At 48.2% G+C, this 20,169-nt stretch overlaps 1 protein-coding gene across 2 annotated transcripts in view; it reads right to left on the minus strand.

Moving 5' to 3' along the window:
- The window catches only part of DNAH9 (dynein axonemal heavy chain 9), a 284,846-nt gene that overhangs the window by 233,674 nt on the left and 31,003 nt on the right, over window positions 1-20,169 (minus strand). For both annotated transcript variants that reach the window (XM_040243337.1, XM_040243338.1), the window contains 8 exons: window positions 18,573-18,740; window positions 16,401-16,517; window positions 13,111-13,261; window positions 11,636-11,750; window positions 7,457-7,525; window positions 5,160-5,286; window positions 3,077-3,332; window positions 1,420-1,661 (listed from right to left, as the gene is read on the minus strand). In XM_040243337.1, coding sequence (XP_040099271.1) covers window positions 1,420-1,661; window positions 3,077-3,332; window positions 5,160-5,286; window positions 7,457-7,525; window positions 11,636-11,750; window positions 13,111-13,261; window positions 16,401-16,517; window positions 18,573-18,740 — 1,245 coding nt within the window. The remainder of the gene's footprint in view (window positions 1-1,419; window positions 1,662-3,076; window positions 3,333-5,159; window positions 5,287-7,456; window positions 7,526-11,635; window positions 11,751-13,110; window positions 13,262-16,400; window positions 16,518-18,572; window positions 18,741-20,169) is intronic.

Below are 20,169 nucleotides of genomic sequence, written 5' to 3' on the forward strand. Positions count from 1 at the left end.
TACATGGAAATTAAACAATATACTCCTAAATGACCACTGAGTTAAAGAACAAATCACAAGAGAAAAAGTTTAAAATTGAAATGAGAATGAGAATGAGGCAGAACAAATTTGGAGAATGAAACTGAAGAAGTAGTATGAGGGAAATTTATATCATCAAACATTTGTATTAGAAAGGAAGACAGGCTTGGAATCAATATGCTTAAGTTCCTACCCTCATAGGCTAGAAAAGAAGGATTGAGCAAAGTAGTCCCAAATAGACTAGAAAGAAAGAAATGATAAAGAATAGATTAGTAAACTAGAAAACAGATAGAGAAAATTTAAAAGGTCAAAAGTACAACATTTTATTGGTCTTCAAAAACCACAGAAAACCCAAAGATAACAACTGACTCACTACTGACTCTGCCTGAGATCAACTCATGAGAACTGCCCCACGGCCTCTTCAGTAGGACTGGAGCTGGTGGCCATTTATGACTTACAGCTGTTTTCCTTTGTCCATCTTGGGTGATAAGACACAAGGATCCCCTGCTCACAATGCAGGGCAGAGCCTTACTGCATGAAGGGCATGCATGCTCAGTTGCTAAGTCACGTCCTACTCTTTTGCGACCCCATGGACTGTAGCCCACCAGGCTCCTCGGTCCAAGGGATTTCCCAGGCACGAATACTGGAGTGGGTTGCTATTTCCTCCTCCAGGGGCTTTTCCTGACCCAGGGATGGAACCTGTGTCTCCTGCATCGGCAGCTGGGTTCTTCACCTCTGAGCTACCGGGGAAGAGCAGTGCTCTGCATTTTTCCTTCTCTTTATCGAGTGCATCTTGCGTCTCTCCAGGCTCAGTAGGGCTAGGCCGTGAAGATGATGCTGGAGGGCCACACTACGTTGTGTGGATGAGTTCGGGGGGCTTCCCTGGTGGCTCAGCTGGTAAAGAATCCGCCTGCAATGCGGGAGACCTGGGTTCGATCCCTGGGTTGGGAAGATCCCCTGGAGAAGGGAAAGGCCACCCACTCCAGTATTCTGGCCTGGAGAATTCCATAGACTGTGTAGTCTACACGGTCGCAAAGAGTCGGACGCAACTGAGTGACTTTCACTTCACTCACAGTGCAGTAGATAATTTAGGATTCTGCACTTGGCATCTCCTTCTACCTGATGGCGTTTTGTGTGTGACGTTAAGGTGTGTGGCAACTAAGTGGTGTCACTATTAAGATAGCTTTAATGTTGACACACTGATACCAGAATGTGACTTGGCACTCTCTCCACCCATTAGTTTTAGCTTTTTTTGCTATCAGTTTTAACTTCTACCAATGACTGCAGAAGACACAGCATCTATTGGTTGTTCTAATTTCCAAATCACTTCTAGCACCCAAACACTCTCCTTGGCACTTTTCCTGGACTGGTGGGATGTGTGCCTGAGAGGCTGGTTATTACCTGCACAAGGGCATGGATCTTCAGGCCAGATTCTTTGATGTGACAGTAATATTTTTCCACTCGATCATGCTGATCATCCATAGAGAGAAGGCATTCCTTTTTCCCATCTTTTCTCTTAAATATTGGTGACATCCATGTTTTCATGATGCTCTGAATCTCTTCCATGTTGTCTTTAGTTTTCTGAATTCTTTGTTCGAGATCATGAATACTATTGGTGATCTGAATGACATAATCCCAAATACCTGCTCCCCAAAAGAAACAGCGTTAATTGAAATAGCTTATAGTGGCAGAGCAAAAGGTGTGATTGCTCTGAAAGACAGGGATTTCATACTTGTGGGTTTTATAAGACTTTTCTGCACAGGCTAGTTTGTCATCATCAGAGCTTTTTCCATCCTAGCTACATCATTAAGCCACCCCTTACGCTAACCCTGGTTACATGTTCTTTGAGGGTGGGGGTGGTGTTTCCCTATAACTCACAGATCATTGTCTCCCCCACAGTCCTGCACATGGAACCCTGCATGTATTAATCAGTCAATGAACGTTTATGGCATTGAAGTGAAGTGGCTCAGTCGTGTCCGATTCTTTGCAACCCCATGGATTGTAGCCTACCGGGATCCTCCATCCATGAGATTTTCCAGGCAAGAATACTGGAGTGGGCTACCATTTCCTTCTCCAGGGGAACTTCCTGACCCAGGGATCAAACCCGGGTCTCCCGCATTGTAGGCAGACACTTTACCATCTGAGCCACCAGGGAAGCCACTTCCAATTCCAATTATGGAATTGAACTGGAGGGTATAAGAAAAGTAAGTCCATAGCTCCCTTATTTAAGATGCTTTTGGTTCAATTAAGAAAAAGTCTTCCCTTGGGCTTTCCTTGTGGCTCAGTTGGTAAAGAATCCGCCTGCAATGCGGGAGAACTGGGTTCGATCCCTGGGTTGGGAAGATCCCCTTGAGAAGGGAAAGGCCACCCACTCCAGTATTCTGGCCTGGAGAATTCCATGGGGTTGCAAAGAGTTGGACACGACTGAGTGACTTTCACTTTTACTCTCTAAGAAAAAGTAATGAAAGTAGAAAGAAGAAAAAAATAAACCACCCAGAATTCTACTACTTGGGGAAAAAGTGAGAGAGAGACGGTTACAACGATGTGTGCTTTGCTGCACTCAGTCACTCAGTCAAGTCCGACTCTTTTGTGACTCCATGGACTGTAGCCCGCCACGTTCCTCTGTCCATGGGATTTCCCAAGAATACTGGAGTAGGTTGCCATTTTCTTCTCCAGGGGAGTCTTCCTGACCCAGAGATTGAACCTACATCTCTTGCATCTCTTGCACTGGCAGGCTGATTCTTTATCACTCTGCCACCTAGTATAGTGTAATTCCTCCTCCATGGAGTGCCTGGTATGTGCTCGAGACTACGGGTGAGTTCATGCAAACTCCCTAGACTGTGGTGGCAAAGATGTCCAATCCTTCTAGCCACACAGAGGAGGCAGAAGAGGGACACCATTCCTCCATGTCCTCTCTGCTTTGGATACATATCCAAGAGCATGGAGTTGTGTTTTAAACCCAAATCAGGTTAACCAGGGAGTAAAGTGAGGTTCTACCAACTTTATTAGAATCTTGACTCTCAGCCTTTTCCCCAGACTCCCGATGGAGGCCTGTTACCTTCTGTCTTCCAGCTCAGAGTCTCCTCTGCAGTTCTCAGGCAGAGATCGATCTCTTGCAGCTCTTCCTGAACTAATGGAAATTCCACCTCGAGCAGAGTTTTTATAACCTTGTTGTACCAAGTTGCCGTCAACTCCAAATTAGCCACGAGCTGCCGGTAGAACTCTCTGGAGGAGAACATGGCTGTTGCTGTCTCGGGGATGTGCGTCATTTGCTGGGGCTGAAGATAACTCATTTCTTTCAGCACGGAAACCAGCTGGAGGAAAGAGTCGACATGAGTTCCTGCAGTTCAGTGGTATCGAAAAGCAGCAATATAGGTCAGGACCGGGAAACCCCAGAGGGCCTTCTGGGTCTCTTTTTTTACTTCTACTAGTTCCTTAAATCTTCTCTGAAAGGGAAAATTGAGTATTAGGCAAAAGGAAGATGATCAGGAAGCACTAAGACTTACCGAATCTGTAAATCACAGAGTAAGAAGAGGAAAGCCTGAGAAAGAAGACGCCAGCGATAGCCAAGGAGGGGCTCTAGCTTGATGCTTTTGGGCATGTGGGTGATGAAAACAGGGGCTTCCGTGGTGGCTCCAACAGGAAAGAATCTGCCTGCAGTGCAGGAGACCTGAGTTTGATGCTTGAGTCAGGAAGATCTCCTGGAGAAGGGCATGGGAACCCACTTCAGTATTCCTGCCTGGAGAATCTCATGGACAGAGGAGCCTAGTGGGCTATAGCTCCATGGGTTGCAGAGTCGGACTCAACTGAGCGACTATCACTTTCCATGATGAGAACGGTCGGTCCCTGGTTGCGGAGCCATGCTCTGTGGTGGGGGTTGGGGGCTGGGGGGTAGTCAGGGGAAGGATTAGGATCACCCACATGCAGGAGGACCATCTGTCCCCTCCCCACAAGGTCAGACACGTGGTCGCAGACACTGGCAGAGTTGAGAGGAGGTGCCCGTTTTACAAATTTAGTTGTGAAATATAATTATTGGAAATATCCCTTAGTTTCTGTAACTCTTTCCTGGCATGCTTTGTGCTTTAATATACTAAAGTGAAAGCGAGAGCTGCTCAGTCATGTCTCTTTTGCGACCCCATGGACTGTAGCCCACCAGGCTCTTCTGTCCATGGACTTCTCCAGGCAAGAATACTGGAGTGGGTTTGCCATTTCCTACTCCAGGGGATCTTCCTGATCCAGAGATCAAACTTGGGTTTCCCACATTGCAGGTGGATTCTTGACCATCTGAGCCACCAGGGAAGCCTTATTCTAAAGGCTTAATAGGCTAGGGGGTCAGGAAATAGCCTCATGCAGGCCTCTCTGAACTTCTTGAGGGGAGGCATTGAGTTTAGTGGGAAGTGCAGAAGGGAAAAGCCAGGCAGATGTGGTCCCGTGCAAAAGACAGAGGCCGCCGGCAGGGCTTCCAGCCATCCCATTCTTTATCCCTTGCTAATTGATTGTGTTATCTCAGAGCTGATTGAGGACTGATGCATATAAGGACAGATGACAAAACCCAGAGCAAGCCCGATCCCCCCACCCCCAGCCCCACCCCCATATCAAGACTCCCGGGCTCCCAGTTCTTCCAGTGGTTCTGGGCCAGCTCTCATTGCTGCCCTGACAGCACTGAGACAAAGGCTCACCCTTCCTCCGGGAAATGACCTCAGCCTCCGAGTTGATACTGAAATAAGCTCAAGATAGATATTAAAATTTTAAATGTAAAAAATGAAAACAAAAAATGAATAAAATGTGGACTGTTTATATAATATTGCAGTAGAGAGGCCCGTTTCAAATGTACAACCAGAAAAAGATAAGGTGGGCCCAGCTGACTCTGATACCAAAAGAGCAGTGGTATTTTGCAGTACTTCCTGTTGTGTGACATCAGAGCAAATTCACTGGGGAACCCTGGAGGAAAACATGAAGAGTGGACAACTTAAGAAAACACTACAGCCTAGGATTCACTCCCCCCAAAAAGGAAATCCAGGGTGCAAGTTCTTTGGCCCACCTTTTGCATATTCTTATAAAAAGGCTGTTGGCCTCTGAAATCAGCAGAGTCAAAAATGCAACTCTTAGAGACCAAAAGGAAGTTCCTTCCATCGACTTACCTGTGGACTAAAGTTGACAGTGATCTGCTTTGTCTCCGGGTCACGTCTCAGAAGTGGCTGTGAAAGGTTGTACTGGGACTTCTCTGCTACTGTTTGACACCAGTCCCCATAAAGTCTTGTTTCATACCTGTGAGATCAGAGACAATAGGCACCTCATAAGCACCCTCCCAACTTCCCAACATCTGGCAATGATTAACAAAAGATATATCTATATAAATAGATGTATATATAAAATAGCATCTCTATCATTGTTTAGTCACTAAGTCATGTCCTACCCTTTTGTGACTCCATGGACTATAGCCCACCAGGTTCCTTTGTCCATGGAATTCTCCAGGCAAGAATACAGGCAAAAATACTGGGTTGCCATGCCCTTCTCCCAGGGGATCTTCCTGGCCCAGGGATCAAACCTGCATCAGCTGCGTTTCCTGCATTGGCAGGAGGATTCTTTACCACTGAACCACCAGGGACGCCAACCTCTCTCTATCTATCTTTAAGACATATGTCTTATGAATTGAAGATACTAATTTGTAAACTATCTGAGTACATTATGAAGTCAGAGTCATTGACTCTGCCAGGCATGGCAGCTTCTACATGTAACCCCTCGTTTCTAAAGGTGGCATAACTTAAATAATAGGAGAGTGGAAAGAGAGGCTCCATGTGACCTTTGGGGGGATAAGGGAAGTGGCCATTCGACTTAGGAAACGTTGGAAGAAGTTATTGAGTAAGGTTTGCTCGCATACTAATCTTCACATAGCTCATGGACATACACTGGTCAGTCATTTCACACTGATGTATTGGGCTTGAGAGATGAAATGATGAATAAATACCCCACGACAAACGTAGCTAGTGCTACCACCCCAGGTCAGTGGAGGACACAGCAAGTATAACCTCAGGGAGTGTACAGGCAGCAGGCTTCGAGTGGCAGAAGGTGAGTGGGTGGGGGTGATAAAGAGGAGGCCGGGGAGGACCTCACACAGGCGGGGCCGAAGTGACGGTCTGCTGAGTCTCAGAGGATGAATGGTGGCTGGGCAGAGATGGGGGAGGGAGTGTTCACAGCAGGCGCAGCAGGGTGGACTAGGGTGGAGTGAGGAGCAGCAGGCTGTGTGCCGCGTGCTGGGGACGGTGAGTAGACAGTAGGTCAGAGGGAGGAGAGGGCGAGGGCCAGGACTGGAGAGGGAGTTACATCAGCGAGCACTTCTGCCTTCTTTTAAAAAATGTATTGGGCTGCACCAAGTCTTGGTTGTGGCACGCAGGATCTTTAGTTGAGGCATATGAACTCTTAGGTTTGGCATGGGGGATCTAGTTTCCTGACTAGAGATGGGACTGGGGCTCCCTGCACTGGGAGTGTGGAGCCCCAGCCACCGGACCACCAGGGACGTCCCCAGGGAGCACTTCTCATTTCACATTAAGGAGATGATGGAGGCACTGAGAGGCTTCCCAGATGGGGGTGTGTGGGGACACGGGGTGTGGGGACAGGGGATCCGATGACGATGTGGGCGCCGAGGGACAGAGGTCCAGAGCAGGGAGGCTCGGAGGAGCTGCTGCAGCAGCTCAGGCCCAAGACGCTCTGGTCTCTGCTGAAGATGTAGGGGGTGGGGACACAGAGGAGGGGCAGATTGGAAGCTAGAATTTGGGAAGTCGAAAGGACAGAACGTGGGCGACCTGGTAGGTGGGGATGGCCCAGCCAGTGCGTCTCCACAGTGCTAAGTGTGACCACAACTATAATCATAATTGTCATATCTACAGCCCTCCTCTCCTGAATCAGGAGACGAGCCAGTATCAGAAAGCAGCAGCAAGGCGTGGGCTGTATCTGGACCCTGTCCCCTCAAGAGACCAGACAGTTGTGAGCCCATGTAAAAGCTTCATTCTTGTGCTTTCTCCATAAAAGGACTCGGGCAGTATTTTTTCTAACCTACTGTCTCTTCGTGCAGCGCCGACTGTCACCTCCTGCTTAGTGAGCGGCGACTGACTTCCTGGGACCCCGATCTCGGGGTGACAGGGGGAGCGCCCCACCTCTAGCCCTGCCAAGTTAGAAAACTCGCTCCCCTCAAAACTACCCTGGAAAAGCACCTGTTTCTAGACGAGAGCCGCGTCCCCCGGGGACCCGGTGTGTGCGAGCCAGAAGCACTGTTTTCACTGTATCGTGATTGTAACATGAAACACAGAGGGACGCTTCGCTGCCGCTGGGGAACACGGGCACACTCGGGACTGCGCGGGACATGGGCGGGCGGAAGAGGGGAACGGGTGTTGGGAGGGGGCCCCAGTTTACAAAAAATCCAACCGCAGAAGCGGCTTACTTTTCCAGCAAGGAGAGCGTGTCTTCGTATTTTTGTATCATACGCTTTGCTTCGGCAGATTCCATGCAACTACCCGTACAAAAGAGGGAGAAAAAAATGACATCGAGTTAGAAGTTGAAATAATGATGTGAGTGACCAACTGCAGCCAGCCTGAGATTGAATAGCCTCGCGGTCCAGTTTCCAAAGGCAAAGGCCCCTGAATGAGCCTGCGGCTTTTCCTCCTGAACATCCTCCATTGGCCACTAGAGGGCAGGTGTGCTTCCCCAAATGCAGGCAGCAGTCAGGTGACAGGACAGCCCCTCTCCTCCAGGGCTCCACCAGCCCCCTCGCTCCGGTCACTCAGTCGTGCCCCGGGAAAATGAAGTCCTTCAAAAACTTAACGGGAGATTGAGACACGAAAGAAAAATTCTAGGTGCTGCGGTTTCCTGAATTTAAGAACAAAGCTGTATATAACATTATAACAAAAACTATATAACATTACATACAGGCATGTGTATATGCATATAATAATGCATATATAAAACTATTTATATACACATCCCACATATTTAAGCATTGTTATACACATAACGGAATATATACTTATATATTTTCTGTTCTCTGAAATCCATCTAGGACATGTAATGGGAAATTCTGCTCATTACTCATTGCCATGGTTTTTTTTGGGGGGGGGGGGTGGTCAGCGGAGGTGATTTGTGAGTTCTTTATTTTATTAACTTATTTATTTTAGGTTGCACTGTATCTTCGTTGCTTTGCATGGGCTTTCTCTAGTTGCGGCACACAGGCTTCTCCTTGCAGTGGCTTCTCCTGTTGCGGAGCACAGACTCTAGGGCTCGTGGGCTTTGGGAGCTGTGGCTCGCAGCCTCTAGAGCACAGGCTCAATAGCTGTGGTGCAGGGGCTTTAGCTGATCTGAGGCACGTGGGATCTTCCTGGACAAGGTATCGAACCCGTGTCTCCTGCACTGGCAGGCAGATTCTTTACCACTGGCCACCAGGGAAGCCCCGCCATGCTTCCATGAGGGCCCCTCCCACCTCTGGTATCCCCAGACTTGAGCACACACCACACACATACGTGCACACAGACACACACGTGCATATACTTATATGCGCACGTGTGCAGACACATGCTCAGAGGCTTCTCCAGGTCCACTGGGGACCACAGAGGTGCTATTACCCACACCTGCTCCCTGGTGCTGACGCTTCTTTACAACACAAAAAGAGAGTCCAGCTCCTGTGGAAGCTGAAGTGTCCGTAATTTTCAGAAACCTTCACACGAACTGTGTTGGAGGATCTTGTCTGTTCTGCTGGCAAAACGAGGCAGCTAATTGCAAAGATTCTTTAAAACCCATTTGCTCTTTAAGCCAACACAGAATTTCTTCACAAGCTCCCCTGAGCGTCGATAAATGCCCTCATGCCTGCAGAGAAAGCACTGGATTTCCTGGCTTTTTTTCCTAGTCACTCGATTTCCTTTCCTGGTGAAGGAACAGAGGCGTCTGCAGGACAGCAAGGACCAGGGGGTGGGTTCAGACCAGGTGGGTGGGTTCAGATCAGCCCTCCCCTCAGGACCCCTGGGGTTTCCACAAGTCTCCTGACCCCAGATCTCAGTTTCTACCTGAAAAAGGATGAAGCTACATATGAACCAGCAATCCCATTACTGGGCATATACCCAGAGAAAACCATAATTAAAAAAAAAAGATATATTGACCCCATTGTTTATTGCAGCACTATTTACAATAGCCAGGACATGGAAGAAACTTAAATGTCCATCAACAGAGGAATAGATGAAGAAAATGTAGTACAAAGACACAATGGAATATTACTCAGCCATAAAAAGGAACGAAGTGGAGTCATTTGCAGAGATGTGGATGGACCTACAGACTGTCACACAGAGTGAATGAAGTCAGAAAGAGAAAAATATTGAATATTAATGCACATATGCACAATCTAGAAAAATAGTACAGATAACCTTATTTGCAAAGCAGAAACAGAGACACAGATATAGAGAACAAACTTGGTATGGATACCAAGGGGGCGGGGGTGGTGGTGATGAATTGGGAAGTTGGGATTGACATACACACACTATCGATACTGTGTATAAAATAGATAGCTTAGGAGAACCTACTGTGTAGCACAGGGAACCTTACTTATGTGGATATGCATAGCTGATTCACTGTGCTATACAGCAGAACCCGACACAGCAGTGTAGAGCCACCAATTTAAAAAAATAAAAGGAACGACTTTAGAAGCGAGAGTGGCTTCTCACACCTCAGCCCCTGTGACTCCCCTAGCAGGCTGGAGAAGCCACAGAAATAAGTGCATCAAACTCCCTGTAGCTTCTGCTTTACTTCATGGTGAAGAGTTGACAAACGAGTTCATAAACATATGATAGAGTATATACACAAATGTGAGCTCATGATTAAAATAAGTGGATATTTTCATGGGATGCATGGAGGATATGGTGGGGTGCCACTCAGATGCCACCCCCAGTCTCCCTTCACCAAGAATTCGGGGTGCTGATGACACCTCCCTCTTTGGGAACAGTCTCAGCCGACCAGAGAGAACTGCCTCCTCTCCCAGGGCCACACCCCCTCACACCCCACAGCCACTTCCAATGACCAGCTGATGTAGGGGGACAAAGGCCAGGCAACCCTACAGGGTCAGACTTCCCCACTGGGCAGCTGTGCTACAGCTCAACCCCTCCTCTGCCTGGTTCCCACCCCTCCTCGTATCCCCCTGACACCCTGCCCCAGGCACTGGTCCTTAAAGCATCCCTGTTTACTCTTGCACACACGCCTCAGAGTCTGCCCCAGGGAACTAGACCAGGGCAGCTCCCGCAGGACACATTCCCAGACAAAGCCCTGCCACCTTCCCTGGCCGTTCTCATATCTTCTCCCTCCCACCTCAAAGCGGGGAGCATATTGGAGAAGATGGGGGCTCAGCTGGACTCTGGACTAAGCTCCCTGTGGCTGGGGGAGCCCCCGGGGAGAGCTCTGGGCAAGGACCCCTGAGACCCAGATGCCTGTTCCATTTCTGTCTTTGTTCTTTCTGGACTCCAGGCAGGTCACCTCATTTCTATCTGCCTCGGTGTCTCCATCTGCAAAATGAAGCACTCGCTCAGACAGTGTAGATGAAGTAGATGGATCTCCCAGTGGGCAGATGTGACCCACAGGCACGATGGCTTGACTAGTACTGAGTTTGAAAAAAAGAGGAATACTTGCTGGTTCTAAAGCTGGGTGTCTCACACTTGTGAGACAAAATTCCCATTTGTTTTAATCATGAACTCACATCTGTGTGTATACTCCGTAATATATTTAGGAACTGGCTACTAAAAGTGGTTTTGACTCCTCACCATGAAGTGAAGTAGAGCCTACAGGGAACCCCCAGGCTTTCAGCTTCTTTCCAACAGTTGGGAGATTTCTCACATCATTGTTTCTCCTCAGCTTTAGACGGTGTGGTGGAGGCTTCCTTCAGACCCCAGCCTGGCTTTTTATTGTCATTTAGTCGCTAAGTCCTGTCTGACTCCTTGTGACCCCCTGGACTGTAGCCTGCCAGGCTCCTCTGTCCACGGGTTTCCCAGTCTAGAATACTGGAGTGGGTTGCCATTTCCTTCTCCATACAGTCCTCCTGACTCAGGACTGAACCCACATCTCCTGTGGTGCAGGTGGATTCTTTATCACTGACCCACCAGGGAAGCCCTTGGCCAGTAGCTACCTGGCTGCTATGAACTGAATGTTTGTGTCCTCCCCAAGTTCAAATGCTGAAGCCTAAGGGAGGCCTTTGGGAGGAGATTAGGTCACAGGGCAAATCCCTCACAAGTGGGATGAGTGCCTATATGGGGAGAACTCAGACAGCTCTCGAGTCCCTGCTGCCAAGTCTGAGGACGGTTATCTGTGAGTCAGGAAGCAGGTCCCCCTGAACAGACACCGAATCTGCTGGCACCCGGACCATGGACACCCCAGCCTCCAGAACTGAGAAAGTGAGACTGCTGATATTTATAAGCCCCCGCTCCATCTATGGTATTCCTGAATGGACTAAGACATTGCCTGATTGCTGGAGATGGAAAGAAAAGAAGATGATCTTTGGGCCTCAAGGAAGGGAGCCGAGTTGCTATGATGCTCAAAATTCAGAGAGACAGCAGAAGTGTGAAGTGAACCTGCATTTCACGAATGGGGTACTCACGGGTGTGTCATGCGTCTAAAGTCGTTGAAGGGACCCTGGACGCGCTGCTTCAGCTCCTGTGCCCAGCGGAGGCCCCCGGCCACAGTGGGCATGTTCTTGTGCACGGAGGAGAACCCTAGGAACAGGGCACAGCAGACTGAAGTGCAGCTTTCCCCCTGAGCCCCACTCTGCCCACGAACAACCCCCTGTATCATGGGTGTGGTCCCATACTCCACAGGGATGATCCCAAATGTCCTGGGGATAGCCCCACGTAAAGCTGAGACCATCAGAATTTCTGGATGACTTCCTCAGGGAACTCCATCCTTAATGACCTTACTGTGAAGCCTGTTTATAGATAGAGTGGTCCTGTTACTCCAGCACTTAAAACTTCTGAAAATTTCCCATTTTCCCTGAATAATGAACTCTGGATTCCCTAATAGGGTGCTCAGAGAACTTCACGACCTGGTCCCAAACTCAATGGCTGACCTGATCTCCCTGTATACACCTCGTTTGGTTACGGGCAGGTCCGACCAGTCACCTTCTACCGCCTGTCGTGCCTTTCCTTCCAAGGCCATGGCCTCTTCTCTCTGGCTGTCATCTCCCCATCTTTCAGGGCCCAGCACAAGGCCACCATCTCCATAAACTCTCCTCCCACCTCCCAGACCAATTCATCCTGTTTTGCTACATTATCTTTTTTTATTGTCGTTTTGCTTTGTTTTCTTTTTTTTTGGCTGTGCCCCTTGGCATGTGGGATCTTAGTTCCCACACCTGGGATTGAACTCATGTCCCCGGCAGTGGAAGGACACAGTCTTAACCACTGCATTGCCAGGGAAGTCCCTTGCTACAGTTCTTTATAACTCCACTTATGCCAATTGTGTTCCTTGAAGAACCACCTTTTAGGATTAATTGTTCTCTCCCTCGGCCTCTGCATGCAGTGCCCACAAATGGACCATACATACAACATGGCCTTAAGAAATGTTTGCAAAGCTGAACTGAACTGCTTGACTTTCAAACAGATGAGACAGGGCATCTAAGAACTGCAATAACAGCAGAGACGCCACACCTCAGTGTGTAACTGCCCACTGTCAGATTCCTGATGGCTCCTCCTTCCAAAAGCATGGTTGGTAAGGCACTGAAAGGGATGAGAACATTTTCTCAGACATGTGCAAATCTCCTGTGGAATTGAGGTATGTTGAAGATTAATCAGTGTAGTGGCATGGATCGAGGTTCAGCTCATACATTACGCTGAGGTTTCCACTGACCAGAGGCGGCAGTCAGGACTTCACCGGTCTGGGTCAGCCTGCCAAACCTGCCCCAGACATGGGGAAATGCACAGTTCAGTGAACTCGACTCTTGTGCAAGATGGTCTGGAACTTCATGCAAGAAGAGTGGGCTTTTGGAGAATGTCCTAGAGCCACAGCAGACGTGTAACCAGAGGACCTGCGCCCTTTCTGCTAACAGACGCCCCCATCCAAGTCTCCTGGCAGCAAGCTTACCATGCTCTGCCTCCTCCTGGACACGCTCACTGTGGATCAGCCTCACGGCATCCAGATCCTCGCTGAACATGCGGATGAGCACCAGGTATCTTTCAGAGGCATCCCGTGCTACCACTGGTCTCTCCAGGAGGCTTCCTGCTATGTCCAGCAGCTGCAAAAGAGGCAGAGGAAGATGGGGAAATGTCACAGACCCAACCTTTCCATAGTTACATTAATCCTCTAGCCCAGTTTTTTCCTTCATACGTCTGTCCTCCAAGGTAAGAGGGTCACGGATAAACACTTAAGAATCAGCAGAAGAAGAAAAAAAAAAAAGAATTGGCAGATATTCATAGCCTGTCCATCTCACCTTTGTTTCTGAAGGAGGGATCCCTGTGTGCTGAATGACCTACTGGACCCTCCTCTTGTGTAGTGAGAAGCTGGGTAGAAGGTAAGACAAAGAGAAAATGAAAGGTGTCAGAAAGAGTAAGCTGATATACATCCTAAAGGCCTGATGCAGAGATGGAGGGTGATGATGGAGAAGAAACAAGAAGCTAAGTGGGCTGGCTGTTGAGGAGAATCAGGAGGGCTAAAATTTGAGAGTGGGGGCAAGAAAAGAATTTCAGAGAGCAGTTGCCCCCAGAAGGCAATGGTTTTGAGGACACTTTGAAGATGCTTTCTGTGCATCATGACTGCCCTGCCCCCTTGGTGGGAACAGCGGGATCAAAATGCTAAAATGCTTTTCGTCATCTCCTGGTTGCTACACTGTTTCTCTGATTGTGATGCTGCCCTGAGACAAGGACAGGGCAAAGTGGATGAGTTCAGTTGTGTTTAGGGTACAACAATACTAGGACTGCCCTGCTTTCCAACCCCAAATCACCCAGATCCCAGGAGACAGCAGAAAGGAGCTCTCCCTCCACAGAGGCACAAGCAAGCAGTTCTCACCGAGTTCTGGCTCAAACATCCTGTTGGGAGGGGTGGGCTGAGGGACCACTGCAGCCAACCTGCATTGTCCGGCTTGGGTTCTCTGACCCGGACATACTGCTTTGGGTCACATCCACTGAGGCACACCTATTGGTCAGACGGTCTTACAGCAATAATGGGGTATCTGGACTCAGGGGATCTCTCAGTCCCTACACAACCTGAAAAGGCACTTCTTTGCATGAAGTTATGAACACAGGCCCTCTTGTTTGGGCTAAAGGAGGAAAGAAGGGCTTTGGTTTCTTGTTGGTAAGATGACTCCAAAGAGAAAAACCAAGCAGGCAGAAGGGACTGAATGGCTACAGTTCTCCTACAAGGTCCATAGGCTGGGCAGGGAGCTTGTTGAGAAGAGGAGTCAGAGCCCAGAGAAAAAGAGTCTGTTTCTGTGAGAGGCCTTTGAGACTCAGGGTGTGAGCAATGCTGCTTCAGGACCTGGTAGTTAAGGGTGTGCAAAAGCTTTTCTCTGTTTCTGCCCAGAATCTTGCTCCATCACGATGGGCAAGGATTGGAGTTTTGGGAACCCAGAGAAACATGCCCTTGCATAAACAGAAATGCTGTCACGGTGGGGATCATCAGGACAGCAATAATAAGATCCCGAAAGCACCTTCCTGGGCAGAGGACATTTTTAAGGGAGACTGTAGACATAGACATTGTAGACAAAGATGATGTCAAAGACAGCGCAACTTGAGAGTACATGTGAGACCCTGGAAGACACCTTGAAATTCGTGGTGCACAGGGATTTACCAAAGAGATGGGGCTGGACGACCTCAAGGTAGAAATGGGGTTCCAGCGTCACCAGTTACCTGAGTGGTAACATCCCAATTAGCCCAATTAGCGCTAAGTCATTTCAGTTGCGTGCAACTCTCTGCGACCCTATGGACCGTAGCCTGCCAGGCTCCTCCGTCCATGGGATTCTCCAGGCAAGAATACTGGAATGGGTTGCCATGCCCTCCTCCATGGTATCTTCCTGACCCAGGGATTGAACCTGTGTCTCTTACATCTCCTGCACTGGCAGGCGGGTTCTTTACCACTAACACTACATGGGAAGTCCATGGGAGTAATGATTATGACATAATGGCAAATATTATTATTATTATTATTTCATATAAGCCCTTCTCTTGAAATTGAATAGTTGGAGAAATTCCAAAATGCTTCCTGTGTGAGTTATGGAGTAGCAGGTATGTAATACATATGCATATTCTTGAGTGAATTAAATATACATGCATCCAGTGTTTTAGAACATCATGGACTCACTATCCTGGGTTTAAGCCTCTTCTGTGATTATCCCGTCAGTTATCCAGTCTATGTTTGGACATGTTCAGCGCCTGAAAACTTAACTACCACTCAAGGAAGTTTATTCCATCTTTAAACAGCATTAGCAGAGATCTGTTTCTTCTTTTGAGCCAAACTCTGCCTCCTTGTTGGAGAAGGCAATGGCACCCCACTCCAGTACTCTTGCCTGGAAAACCCCATGGACGGAGGAGCCTGGTGGGCTGCAGTCCATGGGGTCGCTAAGAGTCAGACACGACTGGGTGACTTTACTTTCACTTTTCACTTTTCTGCATTGGAGAAGGCAATGGCAACCCACTCCAGTGTTCTTGCCTGGAGAATCCCAGGGACGGGGGAGCCTGGTGGGCTGCCGTCTATGGGGTCGCACAGAGTCGGACATGACTGGAGCGACTTAGCAGCAGCAGCAGCAGCAGCAGCAGCTGCCTCCTTGTAACCTGATTAGTTCTGGTTCTAATCCTTCAGGCTTTACAGAGTAAGTTTCTTCATAGTTTATGGAAGACCTGCTCTGTTTCCTTAAGCCTTCAAGTCTCAGGATCTAGATTGCTCATTTCTGTAGTCATTTATCTACTCATCACCTGAACCTCCTCCTGCACATTCCTGCACTATCTGATCTACAGGGCAAGGGTCCACATCTTCTTATTCTAGTTACTCATGCTTCAGTGGTTTGCTCCAGCCTGAATTGACCTGATAGCAGCAGTCACAACAGCACTGGTGACCACAGCAGGCTTCTTCACGTTTAATAGGCACCCAGGTTACAGGTAAGGCCCAAAGACAGCAATCCAGAAGAAATTCAATTACAAGGTATTTTTACATCATCAAGTTTGCAGAAAAGCCTGAGCCATCAACTTGAGAAGCCCAGTTTTGCCGGCTCCAGGCTCGCTCGCCCTGGGACACCCACGGTACTGCTTCTACTAGACCAACAGCAACGATTCCTCTCTGCAGGAACAAAACAGTTGGAAGTATATGCTTATCCCTGTCTGAGAGGGCAGGGAGAGCGCAGCACTGGTGGGGAAAGAGGGGCTAGCTCCCCCTCCCGTACAAACCTTGAAGGCGTGCTCCAAGCCAGGGGCGTCATCGAAGGCCTGAATAAAGACAGTCGCCAGCCTCCTGTCAAGGTCTTCTACTCTCTGATTAAAGTCAGAGATGTCCTTTTCAAACTCCTGAAGAGACAGCAAATGGACATAAGAAAACATGATTTTCTGAAGGACAATCCCGGAATGCTTTTTCCTATTAATCTGTCACACCAAGGATATATTTTGATTTTCTACAGTTCACTGTGGTGTGCCTCAGTGTTTATCCACGTAGACAGTTGCCCCATTATTGCAGCATTTTTCTCCTAGACTCTCTAGTATTAGCGTGTGCTAGTCACTCAGTTGCGTCCGACCCTTTGCAACCCCCAGGGACTATAGTCTTCCAGGCTCCTCTGTTCATGGAATTCTCCAGGAAAGAATACCAGAGTGGGTTAGCCATTCCCTTCTCCAGGGGATCTTCCCGACCCAGGGATCGATCGAACCCACATCTCCTGCATTGCAGGTGGATTCTTTACTGTCTGAGTCACTCGAGGCAGAATGGTCAAGAGTCGGAGGTGAGGCTGGTACCCTGTCCCTCTCTTCTGTGCCCCCACTTCCAGCTCCTGCAGCCCCTTCTCTCTCACCTGCGGCACCAGTTCAGGCCACCCTGAAAGCCACCTTGGCAGCAACAGCCCCAGCAATGAGGCTACTTCATCACTACCCCCGACTTCCCTTCCTCCCTCAAGTGAAAATCCTGTTCTTCTCAGTGTAAACAAACTGATATGGCTATTAGGATAAAAGTAAGCTAATTTAACAACTATACACTATTTCTTCTAACTACATTTAATTGCTTAAGACAGCAGCTAGCCATTGTCCCCACGGTTGCCAAATTTAGCAAATAAAATTACAGGGCGCCTGTTAAATTTAAATTTCAGATCAACAAAGTTTTTTTTTTTAGTATAAGCCTGTCCCAATTAACTGTATTTTATTCAGCGACACAGAGCACGCTCTTTCTTCGAATGTAGCAATTTTCAGAGAACATTGATTTTCAGAGAAACATCTCTAATTTGTGAAATTATTATCTCTTATTGCTTTACAATAGCTACGCATACTTTTATGGAAAGATAAAGAAAACAAAGTAGGAAAACATAGTAGTATTTCTCTACTTCCCAAACCCAACCATACTAACATTGGAGCACACTTCTCTATGTACAGGATTTTATCACATGGTAGAAAACATACAGTATAGATCCTGCTTTGTATGCCAACTTTTTTTCTACTTTAAACTAACAGAACTTTTAGAAAGTTCCATTTCCTGGGTTTGGCCAGCTAAGATCCCCCTAGATAATGGCAGGGGGCTCCCAGGTGGCTCAGAGGCAAAGAATCCACCTGCCAATGCAGGAGATGCGGGTTCCGTCCCTGGTCAGGAAGACCCCCTGGAGGAGAAAATGGCAACCCACTCGAGTATTCTTGCCTGGAGAATCCCAAGGACAGAGGAGCCTGGTGGGATACAGTCCATGGGACTGCAGTCAGACACAACTGATGACTGAGCGTGAACGCAGACACTGGAAGGTGCTCAGAGCAGATTCTTGTTCAATTGCTTTTTCTATTCCCCGAAATACTCTAAAATTCCTTCTCCAGTAATTCAGCCATTCCCTTCTTGGGGAACTCCATTCCCTGTTTCTGTACTGACCCTTTTGCTTCATTTGGTTCCTGCAGTCTTGGACTCACTGATCTCAACTCTCCTGCACTACAGGTGGGACTCCTGTGTCCTGATCCTGGAAAATGCAGTGTTGGCCCTTGCCTCATCCTGAGGTCTCTCTTGGGAACTAGAGTCTGATCAGAAAACTGGGCTACCGTATCACTTACTCCTCTGCAGGCCACTAATGAAATTCTGCCTGAGTGTGCCTTAAAGCTTTGGGAGCTGCAGAGTGGCTGCAGCCTCCACCATCACCCCATCTCCATCTCAGCATCTCTGAAACCCTGGGTGTCTTCAGTCCGAAGAAGTCAGCAGTTGGAAAACACCCTCCCCTGACTTCCTTCCTGACACAAGGGATAATTAACAGTGGTCTCTGCCGATAAACCATGGGGACCACAGAGCCAGAGAAAACGCACAGGAGAAATGCAAGTAAATACCCAGGCTAGAGGCTGCAGGCATCTGAGAAAAAGAGACAAAGCTTGCAAGGTGGCCCTTCCAAGCCCTACCACGCTTTGGAGAGCCAAGCAGTCGTAGGAAGACTCCGAGAAGACCCTGTACATCTCTTGAAATTCGGTGTACATCTGCTGGGCCTGCTGGCTCAAGGCACTCCCTCTGATGCCACTGAACTCAAGCTTTTCCAGTTTGTGGAAATCCAAAGTTGTCTTCAGAAGATCCTGTGAAGGCAATTTGCAATGGAATTAGGATAACGAGGACAACAGTGGTTGATGCACAAATTGGAACAGGAAGGGCTGGAGTTTATATGGGGGTGGCGGTTGCTTAGGAAAATGTGAAGCCTGATTAGTTTTGTAACCTTACTATTAGATTGGGCTGATATAAATAACTCTTGGTGACATGCGATAACAAAGAGAAAATTCCAATAAATAAAATTTCCTCGCACACAAAAACCAAATTTATGCTTCAACCTCTTTCTGTGTTCTCTCGTAAATAATAAAATACAATAATAACACTATTTACATGGCCGGTGGCTTTATTCCCATTTAAGAAACCAATTTTAAATGGATCATGTTGTGTGGTTCCAGAATGACAGCTGTCTTGGAAGGTCCTGACCAGAAAGTGGATCCTCTGAGTAGTCTTGAGGACAAGCTCAGAGGCGGCACCAACATTCTCAGCATCGACTTCTGCCAAGAAAAGACATCTGCGGGGTGCCCTTGCTGAGCGTACCTGGGACTGTAGACCCTGTGGTCAGCTGGGTGTTGGTGGGTGATGACCCGACATCTTTGTACTGGGATAACAACAGTGAGAGTGAATCAAGTCAGTGTAGGCTCAGGATGGCACCCAGTAAATAGGCAGTGAGTATGTGTTACTGTCACCACTGACGTGGCAGTTCCCAGCAGGGCTCTGGATCAAGTGACAGGTGACAGTACAACCTAGAGCCCTGGGTGGGGGCAGGGGCGGTGATGCTGCTTGAGTCCATTGAGGATGCTTCAGTTCTGATAGGATAGGAGCCTTCAGAACACATCTAACTCTGCATCGAACTGATCTATCACAACTACCCATTGAAAATCACAGAGTCTTTAAATCAAGACATTCTTCCTGCTATACCTTCCAATCTGTGTGCTTAGCTCTTCAGTAGCAAAAAGGGAGATTGGGGTACCTTTGTGTCATTTTAGCAAGCATGTGACATGGATCCCTGGGAGGCGGTCCTTCACCCTGAAGGGCAAGAAGAGGGAAAAGTGACCCAAGACTGGAGACCCAGCAGGTCCTGACATCATTCCAGGGAATGCCCATATCACTGGCCACTGCTCTGTGCTAACCCATCAGGATAGCAGAGGGCAGCCGATCTCTTGCTTCTCACCAAGACACCAAGTCCAGCAGCAGAGACAGAGGCACCAGGAAGTTGTAAGAAGTGGCTGACTTTTCCTGCATTTTCAGATGGGTACCCATCCTTGCAGCCATGGACAGCCATCTAAGTCCCCTTTTTGCTCAGCTAGGCAGAATACATCATGAGAAACGCTGGGCTGGATGAAGTACAAGCTGGAATCAAGATTGCCAGAGAAATACCAATAAACTCAGATATGCAGATGACACCACTCTTAATGGCAGAAAGCGAAGAAGAACTAAAGGGCTTCTTGATGAAAGTGA

This window comes from Oryx dammah, unplaced genomic scaffold (assembly GCF_014754425.2).
Source record: "Oryx dammah isolate SB20612 unplaced genomic scaffold, SCBI_Odam_1.1 HiC_scaffold_8, whole genome shotgun sequence".
NCBI classification, from domain to species: Eukaryota; Metazoa; Chordata; class Mammalia; order Artiodactyla; family Bovidae; genus Oryx; species Oryx dammah.